General features: G+C 37.7%; 1 protein-coding gene and 1 long non-coding RNA gene across 9 annotated transcripts in view; one reads left to right on the top strand and one right to left on the bottom strand.

Moving 5' to 3' along the window:
* Positions 1-15,720, top strand: part of nfia (nuclear factor I/A) — a 133,047-nt gene that overhangs the window by 16,695 nt on the left and 100,632 nt on the right. The window contains exon 1 of one of the 8 annotated variants that reach the window (XM_056759229.1): positions 13,570-14,682. The exons of 4 other annotated variants lie outside the window; for them this stretch is intronic. In XM_056759229.1, the coding sequence (XP_056615207.1) occupies positions 14,656-14,682 (27 nt within the window). In that variant the 5' untranslated portion in view covers positions 13,570-14,655. Of the gene's footprint in view, positions 1-13,569; positions 14,683-15,720 lie in introns of those variants that run through there. 3 more of the 8 variants (XM_056759227.1, XM_056759231.1, XM_056759232.1) reach the window with 3 other exon arrangements.
* LOC130430206 (uncharacterized) lies at positions 3,446-12,033 on the bottom strand. Its single transcript, XR_008907744.1, has 3 exons — positions 11,848-12,033; positions 10,662-10,896; positions 3,446-5,617 (listed from the first exon to the last, which is right to left on the bottom strand). It is a non-coding gene; the product is annotated as an uncharacterized LOC130430206 (long non-coding RNA).

Raw genomic sequence — 15,720 nt, forward strand, 5'->3', positions numbered from 1 at the left:
TAATTTATTGTGCATCCCTATAATCAATTAATTAGTAATTTTTGGAGTCTTTGTATGTTACCAACAGCCAGAGTTGTGTCTTTATACCTACAAACTTTTTGCTTTTCGACGAAATTCGCTGTTTTGAATCAAAAATAGGTAATTTATGTGAGTTTTTTTCCATGGGGACGGTCTTAGGTGTCTACTCTTGAGCGTCTGAAAACTGGATTCGTTTGGCCATCCAGAATCAATTGCGATTGATAATAGGAAGCTGTAGTTTACAGATGATATTTAATAATTATTTTAGAGACCGATCAATTCGCTTCATAATACATTAAGATATCGTCAGGAATACTTTTGTATTGCTTGTATCTCCTTTTTGACCTTTCTTTTTGATGAAAGCTCTTAATAATGAGCTCTTATAACTCTCATCAATCAGGTCCTGCAATTTATCTCTCTTAATAACTCTCTTAACATCAGTCCCACACTTTATTTTCTCAATCCTGCATGTTTTAAAACCAAAACCTCAGATGCGCATCACTTTGCTTCCGATGGACGCTCTTCCAGTCTGTATAAGGAAAGACATTAGAAGGTGCACCTCTCAGAAAAGGTAGACAAATGAAGATCATTTTAGATGTTTTATTACAACTTGGAACATTGGGATCGTGAAACGAGGGCAATGTTTTTTTTTTTTTGAAAATCTCAATTTCTACCAAAATCCATATTTTTCAAAATTGTGGTCATGTGATTAGCTGCTTGTGCAGGCCAAAAACCTGGTCTTGCATGTCAACAGGTTTTATTACTTAAAGGGACAGTGCACCCAAAAATGAAAATTCTGTCATCATTTACTCACTTTCAATTAATTTCAAACTTGTATGACTTTCTTCTGCAGAACAATAAAGAAGATATTTTGAAGAATGTTGGTAACCAAGCAACATTGGACCCCATTAACTTCTGTTGTATGGTCACAAATCCACCGTCACATTTTTCAAAATATCTTCTTTTGTGTTTCACATATACACAAGTCATATACAGATTTTAAATGACATGAGGATAAATAAGTGATAACAGAATTTTATTTTAGGTGAACTATCCCTTAAATGTCACATCTTGATTCTGTAATCTTGTGCATCTTGATCCATGCTTGTCCTTCCGTATCCACTCTGCCCTCTACCGAGTCGGTAAGCATGTTCATAAGAGGCAGCGAAAGCTTGCGTGAAGCCATAGCTGTAACCTGCTTAGGAGTGATTTTGCCAGGCTGACAGATGGTGTTGGAGCGCCAGTCAGATGTGCTACATCCTTCACCAGCTCCCTGGCCCTGTCATCACATCTCCAGCAATACACTTGGCCTCTTTTGGCTGTCTGAATACTTGCATTTTCTCGCTGGGGATGGATTCAGTGCCAAATGGGACTGTGATTTTTTTTTTATATTACTAGATCTTTGGAGGTCTTGTAATCTTGGGGGCCATTCACACATCTAGTAGTGACAATCCATCATTAGTGCCATGATTGATAATCCTTAATCTTGTTTATAGTATGATGAACAAGTATAGTTGCACGTTTGTATATAAATGCCTGTAAAATAAATTCCTATCAAACTGAATGACATCAAATTAAAAGATATCAATTTTGACTATTTTGCTAGGGCATGTTGGTTCGGTAACCAGTGATATTAGGGATTCCAAGTAGCATTTTATTATATTTATTTATTATTTAAAAAAAACCTATTAAAATTAAATTAAATACATTTATAGTTCTATCTATTTCAGTTCATTTTATTTTTGGTTGTTTTGGTTATTGAATTTAATTTTAGTTAGAAAGTTATATTTAATTGTATTATTTATTATTAATTTAATTTATTTAGCTATTCTTTAACAAAATAACAAATTTCACAGAATAACAATATTTTTTTAATAAATCCGCTCAAAATATTTTCACACAGTCATAGTATCGAAAATCCAATATTGTGTATCGCCTCATCTCTAGCAGCGATTGACATCAATATCTATCAATATCAACATAAAATGTTGACTAGATAGATTCATTTGTTTTCTTTCGTCTCCTGACTTTGGATAAGGATCAGCTGCATATCTATTGAGAGTAGGGGTAACTTTGGGAGGGAGGGGAAGTTTTGCTATAGAAAGAGTCCGAGCAATGTGCTTCTCATTAAAGTCGTGCGGAAATAAGTGCTGACCCGCTCGTTCATGAGGGCACATCCATTTAATGCTGCAATGAAGTGAATTAGATACGGAGAGGGCTCGGGTAGCAGACGAGAGAGGGTGATGGGCCGTATTCACGGGTGGAGGGAGGGATCAGACGCACGGCCCGAGCATCAACTTAATTGAAAGTGAAGCTGAAAACTAAACACTTCCTTTGACATTCCAGGCTAATTTGTCCGAGTTGTGTGTGGTCTCCATAGCCCATCACCTTCGGTTCAGAATCTTGTGTTGTAACGCCACGCTTGCCCTATACATTGAATCGCCACGTTATGTGTTTTTCTTCTAGACGTTGTTAAGAGTAGACACGATCATTTAAGACAAACTAAATATGTCTACCTTAAGATCTTATATTGTGTCTGAATCTGCTCTCATGTAATGCAATTTGTCAGCTTAAATGTGCAAATATAGTCACAAGGACAGCACGGCTCTTTTCTTAGACCTCCATGAGACTGATGGAGTTGTCAAAGGTGAAGACAAGCACATACTCGCACCGTTGCTCCTCTCACACCCCTCACTGGGCAGTCAGGCCGGCTGAAGTAAATGATGTTGGTCTTCTGTCCTATTTTTCCTCGATGCATCCTTCATCCACACCCGAAGGCTTGATTGGTTTCTACCCATGCATTGTTCATCATTCACCTGCTCCCTATTTATTTACCTTGGTGTCCAACGTTGCTCTACTGGACGCATCACAGAGACTCTCATACAGGTGTGCGTGAACAATTCTTGGTTTTGTCTGTACTTATACGGTTTGAAATGACAGAGTGACATGAACTAAAAGAGAAAGATAGCTGGATACTTGGAGAATTATATTGATATTCTTTGTTGTATCGGAGCACATCTGTTTTGAGATCGCAGTGCTTCCGCTTTTAAAGCAGTTGCTATGTGAGTAAGCTGTGGGCTTTAGACTGGAAGCCAAGCGATGGATTATTTGACTTTCAATTTGCATGGATTGAATAAATAGAAATAGAAAAGATGGGGAGAGGTGTCATGTAGAAACGGTTGTAGTTTCTATATGGATATAAATTATTATGAGTTTTAAGAACCAACAATAAAAATACATGACTGAGTCAAAATTTTAACCATCGTAGTTACCAAAAATGAACGTTAGAGGGAGCCATTACTCTAAAATAGACTTTGGTCTCTCAAATCACATTCACGTGCAGATTTAATGTAGGACAATGCATAATGTAAATAACTGTTTGAATGTTTAATAGCATTTATTATATATTATATATTTTTAAGGCAGGTAAAATAAAGATTGCTTAGGATGATCAAAGTAAGCATTTTGTTTAAAGATCATATTTTTTTCACTTAGTAATGAAACTATATTACAAAATAATCAGCATTATTATTTCATTTAAACAGCATTTCTAGATGTATTGTGACCATTCCAGTCCATTGTATGTTGAATTGAAACGAAATCAAACCTCTGGAGTGACAAAGTCGTCCTACAGCAAATGTGAAAGGCTGACAGCATGACACAACTTTCCCAAATGACAAATATTCTTGTTGTATTGCTTAAAAATTAACTTGTTTTCTTTGCAGTTTTTGAGATCTGAAAAAAATCAGAACATCTTTTCTGTTACTTTGACTAGTTTTCATTTTCTGCAAATAAATGCAAATAGAAACATTTTTTTTTTAATTTGGGAGAAATGTTGTAAGTAGTTCACAGATTGAGAAAAATACATAAATAAATAGTAAATTCTGAAAAAACTTATTATTATTATTTTGACATGCTCTCAAATGTGTTTCTTCAGCTGTATTCATGTCTCAAAAAAGACAAAATATTATTCTAACAACAAATGAACAATTGAATGTTTCATAAAAACAAGTATCACAAAACACTCTTCATTGAAACCAAACCTTAATTTTCTAAATTATTATTATTATTTTAAATGGTCACTTATGTAAATTTATGACACAATTAATAATCTTGTGCTTACTGGAGACTGAAAAGTTATGTAGTGGTAAACAGGCTTTATATAAAAACTTTGGCCCGGTTTCACAGACAAGGCTTAGCCTAAACCAGGATATGACTCTTCGAATAAAAACATTACTGGAGTGCATCTCGAGATAAAAAAGGCCTCAACATATTTTAAGATATGTCAGGGCAAATTTATTTTCAGCAAGGACAGCTCAAACTTTCATTTTAGACACTAGTCTTAAGCGCTGTGTGTGAAGCCGGGCATTTATGTATTTCTTCTGACTATAAGAACACCAAAAATCTATCTTCTATCCTTTCTCTTCCCTTTCCCACTCTTACCCTATTAGTACATTATCAGCATGCAGCACATACCCCCCACTTAATAAAGCTAGACACATCCACATGGCAAATGAAGACGTTTAACATATGACTGTGAAAAGCGGATTTCGCATTTTTTGTGGGATATTGCCAGGGTGGGTTTGATTGAAGCGCATGTTGTGGGAAGATAGCGGAGCCACAACAAAAGCGGCCTTGAGTGGAAGCAGGCTGCGGTTGGTCCCTTGGCAGGGCCGGGGCCCTCTTCATCCCTGGCACTGTCTTCATGAGTTAGTCACACCGCAGGAGAGGGCCCCGAACGGCCTGCCTGTCTGTCTCTGCCGCAGATGGGCACAATGGGCCTGGCACTAGCGCACCTCTGATCGGAGACATGAAAGCTTAATGGAGGCGCATCACAGTCGCCCTTCTCTCTACAATCATTGACTGCGTGGAGCTCTTCATGGGCTTCGTCTAATGATGAACGACACCTCTTTGGCACAACGTGTTCAGCTTGTGGTGGGCTTACGCTGCGTCAATACATACGTAGTTCTAACATTATTTTAACATTTTTGTTGTTTCTTATTCTTTACACATTTTCACTCTATATATTTTCATGAGAACGTTCCAAATGTTTATTTGTTTTTTTGCATTTTATTTTTTAGCAACCAGCTTTTTGGTTCTTTTCTTTCACTGTTGTGATCTCCTGAGCCTGCTTTCATGTCCATCTCTAAAATAAAGTCATGGGAGGATTTTCCTCTTTCGTCCCTTTAGTTAATTTTCATCTTGGTCACCTGTCATTTTGTACATGCTGAGACAGCATGCACACATGTGCATGCCGCATACGCTGGGAAGAGGGACCTGTTTCCGTATCCAGCTGTGCGCTCGGAGCTGCGATCTTCCCTCTCATTTTTTCCCCAGGCCAGGAACAGCTGTCAGGTGTCTCATAGTGTTTTAAAGCGTTTAGGGTGGGTAGGTTGCCTTGCCACATCTGTTTGTGTGTGTGCGTGTCGCCTTCGCAATGGCTCTCTCTATGTGCGAACCGGTTTCAGTCATTCTTTTCATTGGTGTCCATTGAAGTTCACATCCTTCATGCGCGTGTGTCTGCTGAATGAATGCACGTATGCAGTAAACAGCGAGCATGCGGTCTGGTGTGCTCCTGGCGGTCCGCGTGGCATTCTGCCTGTGCACAAACAGAAGGAATGAGGGGGAGGGTGAAAACGTGTTATATATACCCGGCATATGCCCGGCTATTCCAACAGCTTGCATATGGACCGTACTTGCCTGCAGGCTTGTTTTTAAGAAAGACTCGACGTGAGCTGTGGACATTTGTGAACATGATTTGTTTAGTAAGCCATGATTTCTCAAAATATTCAATTTCAAGAAAATAAAATCACTGATGCGACCAATTCTGAATGCCAACATTTTAATATTTTAATGATTAATAAGTGTAAGTTTTGCTTGTCCATACTTAGTTTGTAAGTTTGCATGCTTTATAACATGCAGTAGATGGTAACTCGGAGTTCCCACAGTCATGGAAAACGTATAAATGTCTATGTGTGGGGAAGTCAGAAGTAATTGTCAAATTTTTATATTTAATATACGTTTTTCTAGTTCTGCTCGGTTTAAATCAAATGTTTTTTTGGTCAGTGGTGTTTATAAAATTTTGGGGGGAAAAAGGAAATTGGAGATGTAAACTGTTTAGTAATCAAAAAAACGTGATCTGCCAATATTTCAAATAGGAAAACTTGCTAAATGATGTAATATGATAATGCTTTTTGCACATAAAAGCTTTTTTGATTATAGTACATTTTTATAAAAATATATTACATTCAAAACCTGAAAGTTCATTAACATAAAAAACATTTTTTCTAGCATTTGCATGGTCATTTCTGCTGTATGCACCACACTGAAACTTTATATACGATTTTAAAGTATTAAGATGATCTCACTATTTCTCTCTCACGGTTATTGTGGACAAAATAATTCCCAGTGACGATATAATCACTATATCTATTTATTGTTGATGATAAAAGTCAAATTAATATTTATTTTGTTTGTTTTGAGTTTTCTCTTTCAGAGTTTGTTCATATTTGGCTCTTAAGGCTAAACTTTAAACGGCGCTGAATTATTTACTCTATTATTACATGTGTAAAATTGGCTCTGCATCTATAATATTTTCTTTAAAATATCACGGTTATTGCCAATACCTGTAAATTGTGACACATGTAATTAAAATCCAGTTATTGTGATTGGCATATTGTTATGATTTGATTCTTTTGAAAATTTGCAACAATAGCACATTGCAAAACAGAGAAAAAAACTGAAATACAGAATTAAAATAATTGAACAGATGCCAAAAAAGAAACCCTTTAATATAAAGTTGCCAATTTTTTTTTGGTCTGGCATTCTCTCTCTAAAACAACCCTCCAAAGTCTTTTGAACATCTGATCAATGCTAACGTTTTTCTCCACTCATCATTTGCGTGTGATCTTGCACAAGAAGGCTCTATCAGACGCAGTCATCAAGGTTCTCCTCATGTGTGCGTTTCCTGTCCATAAACCCCATCTGTCTGCTCTCGCTCCTCTTTATTCTCACGACTGCCTCTCGGTTTCATTTAAGGCCTCCTTCTGCAGCGTGCCGCGCTCATTAGAACCGCCATAAGCATCAGCCTTCATTAATCTACAGCCAATCTACACAAACCGTGCTTTAAACACCACATTACTATTATTGTTCACTATTTGTGGAGCTTGCTTTTTGTTTTTTTTTACAACATAGAGGCGATGTGAATGCGAGGGGAGTCGTGCGTGTTAGCCGCAGGTTCGACCGCTTTGTGTTTGTGAATGAGGAGAATGGCTGTGGAGGCCTGGCTCATGGATTGTGTGTCTGTGCATGTGCGTGTGCGTGTGCGTGTGTGTGTGTGTGTGTGTGTGTGTGTGTGTGTGTGAGAGAGAGAGGGGGTGTACTATGGGCCGGACCTGGCTGAATTCCAGCGTTGGCATCTCAGTGGCAGCAGGTGGAGCCCACTGCTTCCAAAACACCACCACCACCACATCTCACCCCAGCAACACACACGCCAATATAATGCCTGAATTCTCTTAATGCAGAATTAATAATAAAATTGTTCAGTTTAAGTTATATTTCCTTACTTTACTGGTCTATAGGATGTATTCAAAGATGAAGATCATATAAAGTGCAAAGCAAACTCTGACTGTGCTAAAGGTCCGATCTGTTTAAAAACACAAAAGAGGCTGAGTAAGGGGATCCTCTGCCTTGTTTCTTGTTGTTTATTCATAAGGCCCAGCTTGGCAAAACCCCGAAGGCAAGCTGCTATAGCGGTGGATAATGTTATTACCCTCCGGCTGCTTCAGCAGAACCTTAGCCCCGGTTCCAATGTCTCCACACAATCCTCCTCTATCCCCTTGTCTTACCCCCCCCTCTGTGGAAAAACCGTGTTCTTCATTGCAGCAGGCTCCAGGTGTGTGCCGCAGTTGTGTCGCCGAGCGTGGGACTCCGGCTAGGGTGGTATTTACATTTAGAATAGGCAGAGGGCCACCTGGACGTTCCCAAACAGCCATCTTTAAATCGGTATCATTTGAGGAAACGGAAAGACACACACCTGCATTTATAGTTTGTGACAAATTACACCCAGAGAGGTGCGCTTTACAAATGAGCGTCTTTTTGTTCCTGTTCTGCATTTTAAATGATTGTGAAGTTATCAGAATAATGGAAAATAACAACGCAAGTGAGAATTGAGAATCGTTTGGTTTTCCGTAACATTCAGAAGTAGAAGTTCAGGGCGTTTGGAGATTGATGGACTATGCACTCCTGGTGAACTGGTGGGAGCTCATGGTTACAGCACATGAGAGGATATCAAAGGGGCTTATGTATAGAAAGATCACCCTCTTGTGGCTTTTAATGGAATGCAGGGAGAAGGGTGAATGTGTCCATCTCTCTCAGCTCCATGTATGATTCATATCGAAACCAAATTTAGTTTTCTACAATTATGAATGTTCAATGTAATATTTTTAACATGTTAGGTTTAACAGCATTTATAATTTGATAAAATCTGATTTTACATTTAAAAGATCCCAAAATTATTTTATCATCTGCTCGCTCTCTCTCTCACCCCATTGACTTCCATTTTATGGATACAAGAGAGATTCCTCAAAAAGTCCAATTTGTGTTTTTAAAGAAAGTGTCATATACAGAGTTTAATTGACATGAAGTTGAATTAAACGATGACAGAATTTTTCTTTTTGGGTGAACTATCCATTTAATCTTGGTCATTTTGGAATTGTTTTATTATTTTATTAATTTCACAGTACACAACTGAAATTTGGGGCTTATTTTATGTTATGTGTTAAATTAAATGTATTTATAAATTTTATAATTAAAATGTTTTAGCCTTTATTTTAAAATGGTGTGTTTTTATGGTTTACACAAAGAATATTTCATTTACATTTGAATACATGTTTAATGAAGCACATCCACCAACTGATCCTTTTATAATTTGAATTCTTTACAGGTTTGTGTATTGTATATTTGTGTGAAAAAGTAAGAAAAAGCCTTCGTTGGCCGAAGCTGCACATTAATTACCATTCAGTAATCTTTAGATGTTAAGACATAAAATGTTTTGACAAATATAGCATATATCAGGACTTAAAATCTGTCCTTAAACATTTTAGATCTGCTTTAGCACTCACTGAATAACTAGATAACAATATTATATTGCCAAATGCTGCCTGCTTCACATTTTTATGTTATAATTTAGGCAAAAGAAGACCAGAACTTGAATAGTCATATTTATTAAGAGAAGCAGACACGGGTGTGTCATCTTTGTTGAGTTTAATTTAATAATTAAATGAGATGCATAATTATCATAACTCATTTTTCTTATTTTTCTTATTTTTATTGTGATGGTCGATCTTGTATTTAAAGCTCTGTCAATTCAGATTTTGGCCTCTAGGTGGAGTCTCTACCCATTTTTTATGCCTGGTCCATTAATAAGAAGGCAGACGTCGAGCCAAATTACTACTTTATTATAAACTTTAAGTGAAGGAAGTCATAAAATTGACACAATGGATTTATAGGGGGAAACGTATGAAAATAATATGCTCTATGATTATGGCAATATTACCTTGACACAATCTTTTTCATGTTATATGTAGGGTATGAATTTGTAAATTTAATAGCTACAATATTTATATTATGAATGTATATATAATTCAGCCATTTTTATCCTTTTTAACAGTCGGTGTATTTAACCTTAAAGATTACCATTAGTTTTAAAATAGGGTTTCGCTCTTTTATGATTTAAATACAACTATTTTTTATCATCTTTCCTGATTCTTGTTTAGCTTCAATTAGTCTTTTGTCAACAGTAACCTTTAACATGATTTTTACTGTTTATGTGGCTTGCCTCCCTAACCATTATCACGTACAAATTTATAAAACTAATTTCGCTTGTGTTTGTGTAGAAATTATTTTCTTCTTTATTTGAGCTGGAATGTCAACTCACAATTACAATATACAATCTGTAGGTAATATGAAGCACACATTTAAATAGCTCGTGTCAAAAAGTTGTATTAATCTATTTGCATCTAAATTAAGACATCTGCTATTTTGAACGCTATAGACATTTTTGTATGGATGATTGGCACGGACATATTATGTACAATGTGATAAAAATTGCGACAATATGCTCATTATTTTAGATTATTTCAATTGAAACACACAATTGTTTGTTCAATGTGTTTAGAATGGAAATTATGATAAATTGACACAAACTTTTCTGCATTTTACACGATAAATGCATGACAGGATATCAACAAGTTGATCCAAATATAGTGTCCTGTGATTTACATTATTTCTTATATATTTAACATTAAGGCATTGAGGACCATTCAGATAACGCAGTTTTTTTTACTACTTTAAAGCCTCTTTAATAATAGTTTTTCATTAGGTGGCGATGTAACTCTAAATGTTATGCCCTTCAACCCCTTGATGACAAACGAGCTCTTCATCTTAATGTTAGCGCAGCGTGCGCGCGCTCTCCGCACACACACTCTTTATAAATTTACTACACAAGACGCACCAGCGATTCGCAGTAATTCGCATCAAATGTGTTTGGATATTTTCTGTGTTCAGCACGAAGAAAAAATCGTACTCAAGTCCTCCCCTGAGGCTGCAGAGAAACTTTTTTCAGAGTGGAAAAGTTACCTTACCTGATTTGGTCCCCACTCTTCGTGATATGAGACAAAAGCGCATCATAAAACCAAAGCTTATAGGATTCGTATGGAGGAGTTAGTTCGATCTGTTGTCCATGCCGTTGCTCTTGACACACTGCAGTTTTTGCTCCGTCTTTGCCACTCTGCATCCAAAAGCCTTGGCACAGTTGTCTTGGCATTCGGTACCTTCTCGTCGGACTTGGCAGAAAATGCCATAAGGCGTCTCTGATGTCTACCACAATTAAACACACAGAAAGACAAAGTCCTCGTTATGTTGTTGTTGACAGAAGCAAACGTGAATTTCAAATCGTATATGATTTGAAATCCTGACAAAAAAATGCATGGTGTAGTTTTGATACTTCATTTATTCTTTATGTTCAAACACTTTTGTTGCTTTTCCCTTTTAATAATTCTTTTATTATACTATCTTGTTTTGAAATGGACCTTCACCAGAGTTTTAATGGACAAAAAAGGAAATGCCATTTATAAACCATGGGTGTAGAATAAACCCCAAGGTCATGTAAGTCATTGCGTGCTTTTGCATTAATTTAAATTATAAAAAAAAAATTGGGCACGTGCTTTCTCCTATTAAATACAGTTAATGTTCTTGAGAAATTCTGTAAATTTCCTTTTTTTTAAATGCCATTTTAATTGTTTTAAACAATGCATGTGATATGAAATGATGAATCGAATGATTTTTGAGTCACCTGGCTGCTCTTCCGTGCGTCGTAGGGCCTACAGGTGTTGTTTAGTCGGTCATCGATAAAATCAATGATTTATTGTTTCTATAAAGTCCACATGTGCGAATAGATATTAACATAATTGTATAAACTTCATGAAATATTTAAGATGTGAGTTTTTTTATACTTCAGTTTAGCATTATTTAGACCTGCGTTGATTTGTGAATGTGTTCCCAAAGTGTGTGCTTATGATCAAATGATCTCCCACATTTAACTTTGATTTGTACAGCCTGAAAACATTTAAACGTGAAAATAGGATTATTCGTTTAGCCTCATGCCGAAGTTTTATGTTCTCGATTAAGTGCTTCAATGGACTCGAGATTAAATACAGATTTGCTTTTAAAAGCTTAGATTCCTTTTCTTGTTAACCTAAAATCGATCACAAACAATCAAACGCACGATGGAGTGCATATGAATGGGGCATTTTAACCTTTAATATGTACCTCAATCAAACCAAAGAGTCCAGTCCACACATCAGATTTACTTTAGCCAGGGTTGTGTAGGTACTGCCAAAGTGTTTAAAAAAAGATCAGACCGCTTCCATCCGACTCCGCTTCTGAAGAATCGATTGTAACTTTTAAGTGATCTCGTATACACCAGACCAAGTCACGTCGACCAGCACTGTCTGACAGGACGCTGTCAAATATTCAGAAATAAGCAGGATGAAAAAAATAAAATAACCTCTTTTGCGCAAAAACTTTTTTGTGGCTGTCTACAATAGTGACGTCATTTAACTTATTCTGTAATTGAAGCACCAAGAATATCAGGTTTTATATTTTGCATTGCATTATACCAGACATAACAATTATTTACATTGCAACATAGATTCCCAAAGCAATAGTAAAGCGGAACAGAACTGAACAATAACTGTTGTGTGATTTACGACAGGTCTGGCAACACGTATGCATATTATTATAAGTCTTATCATCCTCCGCAGGCTTTCGAAACGAAATGTCTGATATCATAAAGATACGTCTTTTCTTCCCAACTGGTTGTGTTTCCGAGAGGCTGTTTACCCACAAACCGAGAGTCTGTGAGGGAGTTTCTCGTGGGCTGTTCGCCTCGACGTGCGTGTGAAACTTTGACCAATAGCAGCGTCGTACGCTTTGATTTTTCAGAACTTCGTCCAATCACACGCGATCTCGTGAAAACACCAGAGGAACGCTCGTGCACCTGCAGCAAGTTACTGTGACAGAGCGTAATTATAGACACTGCATATTCATTGTTCATATTTAAACATCATATTACTTGCATTTAACAAATCGTCTTTTGGCGGCTTTGTTTAATGCTCGGCAATCTCATTGCATGTATGCAACTCAATGCACACAAACATTGTTTCTTTCAACGGATTGCAAATATTCTGCCATTTTATCTTTGGAAAACACTGTACATTGAAATAAATGAACAAGGCACGTTGCGGTTTTCTAGGGGGCGCCCGTTTGACTTATAGACGAGAGTTGGTTAATAATAAAACAGTGTTGAGTGCCAACTAAACAGCAGCTGAATTACATTGGACTTGGTTTGATTATTAATGATGTTTGCACATTCAGTACACATGATTAGAACCATAACATCGCACTGGCAGTCACTTTTCATCTCGTTTTTCCAAACAGGAGCTTTGTCAGACCAGAGGATGTGCATGACAGTATCATTTAGTTTTGACCATTTTCAGACAGAGCGCGTGACCTACTGTTATTTAGATCGATTCTTTAAATATCATAAACTTCATATCTGAAATACAAACACAAAAAGTTTGCGTTCTGATATTGAAAACGTAATTGGCCTCTTTTATAGTCTACGTTGTACGCAATATGGATCAATACTGATCACGTGCTAAACGCGTAAAGCTGTACACAATACTGCGTGTTTTACGCATTGAAATGGCTCATTATTATTATTTTGCAGGTTAATACCACGTATGCCTTATTTATATATGAGTGAATACAGCGAACATCTTTTTCCCCACTTACTGTATTAAAAGGCATATCAGTGCTTTAATCGACGCAAGCGATCGATCAAGGATGACATTAGTTGAGCTTTCGTAAAGTGGCCAGAATATAACAGCATGCGCGATTTTCAACGATCACGACTTTCGTCATCATTTCCAAATGCGTTAACATTACTTGTTTTGTTTTGCTCTCTAATGTCCGCGTAACCGTTTCCACAGTCATTTTCAATAAAGGCGGACGAAAGCACCAAGTGGAGCACTTTATATAAATACTTCAAATCGCCGCGCAAGTTATCAAACATATGCACCGATGCGTGCGATATAAATCACACTACCCGCATCGCAATACTTTTTTTAACCGATGTCAAACTGCTACGCCATTCAGAGTGCGCATTTCTCTTGTCCCGCATGAGTGTATGACTCTTGTGCCGATACTGAGGGCGCTGTGCTGAGGGAAGAGCCCAAGAGTTTGTACACCGGCCACTGTGAACGGCAAAAGTAAACGTTGCGTCTCTGCGCTCTGTCGGACGGACTCGGATCGTGCGCTTCACTTTTTCCTCTCTCTCTTTCTCTCAGGTCGAAGTAAGCACGACACAAGTGCCAGCTTTTGCAACAGGGTGTTTTAAGGATATTGCTCTCTTCCTAAAGCATGCCGAACCCGCCTCGCCGCATGTAAACGGGACTCGGTTTTGCTTCGCACCGCCACAATCCTGCAATGCTCGCGGCGGATGCCAGAGCGCGACGAGGCTCTATGGGGGACAGCGAATAACGCAGCCGACGAGAGTTTTGTAAAGCATCCGGACGACTTTTGACATCATTCTCTTTTCTCCACGAGCGCGAGATGAAGTGATCGCTTCTCTCGGCGGTTCCACCAGCACAGTTTTACTCATGGCTTTGTGAAATCTCCGCGCGTCCGTCCGTCGTCGGGACTTTGCTATAGGCTGCGATTGACGATAATGCCTTTGGTGGAAGTTTGGATGTACAGCTTTAACAGCACAGTACAGTAGATGTGTGTAACTCGAGGCGGGGTTAAAGTTCAGCTCTATGGAGTGCTGAAGCGTCGCGCGCACTTCGCAGAGTTGGAAATGTGAAAGCAAGAAGCGAGGCTTTATTTTCCCTCTCTCCCTTCTTCTCTGTCTCTCTTTTTTTCTCTTTTCATACACACGGACACGCATAGGCATACATACACAGCCCATACATTAACATACACGCACCCTCACACACACAACACATACATAAACACGCCGATTCGTTACAGTTATCCAAACACACATCACCAATTCAGGAGTCAAACCCGACAGATATGTATTCTCCGCTATGCCTAACACAGGTAAGTGACATTTTGATGTGTTCTTGACTCTGTTTGTTGCATTTGAGCCGTGTGTTTAGCCGGAACGGGACGTATAGAGGGGGTTAACCTTTGCTTAAGTAACTTTGTGTGTGCTGTAAGGCATTCCTGCTCTGACAGAGCCAACCGAACTACCACATGGCGGATGGCGCCCACCTCAAATATATATGTTTTTTTATACGCGTTGACATAGTTGGCAACTATTTTTCTTATTTCGGACGCGTTTTGCACAGGGTGGAGCACTTGATATTTAGCAAGTTAAGTTTTTCAACAGCGCAGTGCATGGAAATAGGAGGAAAGAGGTGTGCACGAGCTTACACAAAGTTTCTTTTTCTTTCGAGCGACATTGTAACCTTAAATCTTGACGCACATTACCTACTGCTCGTTAATACGAATCGATTATTTTCTTATGCGTTACGTAGGATGATGTACGTACGGAACAGCACGTGAAATGTATTTTTTATTCATTTTTATTCATTTTAAACTGGAGGTTGAGATTAGATAATAGCCTATTTATAAATAATATTTGGATGCATTTTATTGCGTATTGTTCATACAACATAGTCGCGCGCTGTGCGTGTTAACTTTTGTCTGAAGCTGCCGACATGACACACAGCAGACGTATATGCGACTTTTTGCATGCACAAAAGTTTTTTGTTTTTTTAGGTCCATTTATCGTAAAGGCAATAAATAAGCCTTTTAAATTTATTTGTTTATTTTGGGTGCAGCATGAATGATTTTCAAGGGTTTCTTTAGCATGCATTTGAAATGTATTTACATTGCATTAACGTTGGTGCTCTCACACGTATGAGGTTCGACAGAAGAGAGGCAAATGCAAAGGGTACTTATTCCTTTTTGTCTGCTTTTATTCTTTTCTTTTATTCATTACTAACCCGGAATAACCTTAGAGGGCCAGCAACAGAGTAAATGCAGTGTAAAATAAAAGCCATTCATTGTAGGAGTCACGTAAGCAGGTGAAGTTAGGTGACAGATCTGCACAAACTGTACCGTCATATTGCA

This window comes from Triplophysa dalaica, chromosome 10 (assembly GCF_015846415.1).
Source record: "Triplophysa dalaica isolate WHDGS20190420 chromosome 10, ASM1584641v1, whole genome shotgun sequence".
NCBI lineage: Eukaryota > Metazoa > Chordata > Actinopteri > Cypriniformes > Nemacheilidae > Triplophysa > Triplophysa dalaica.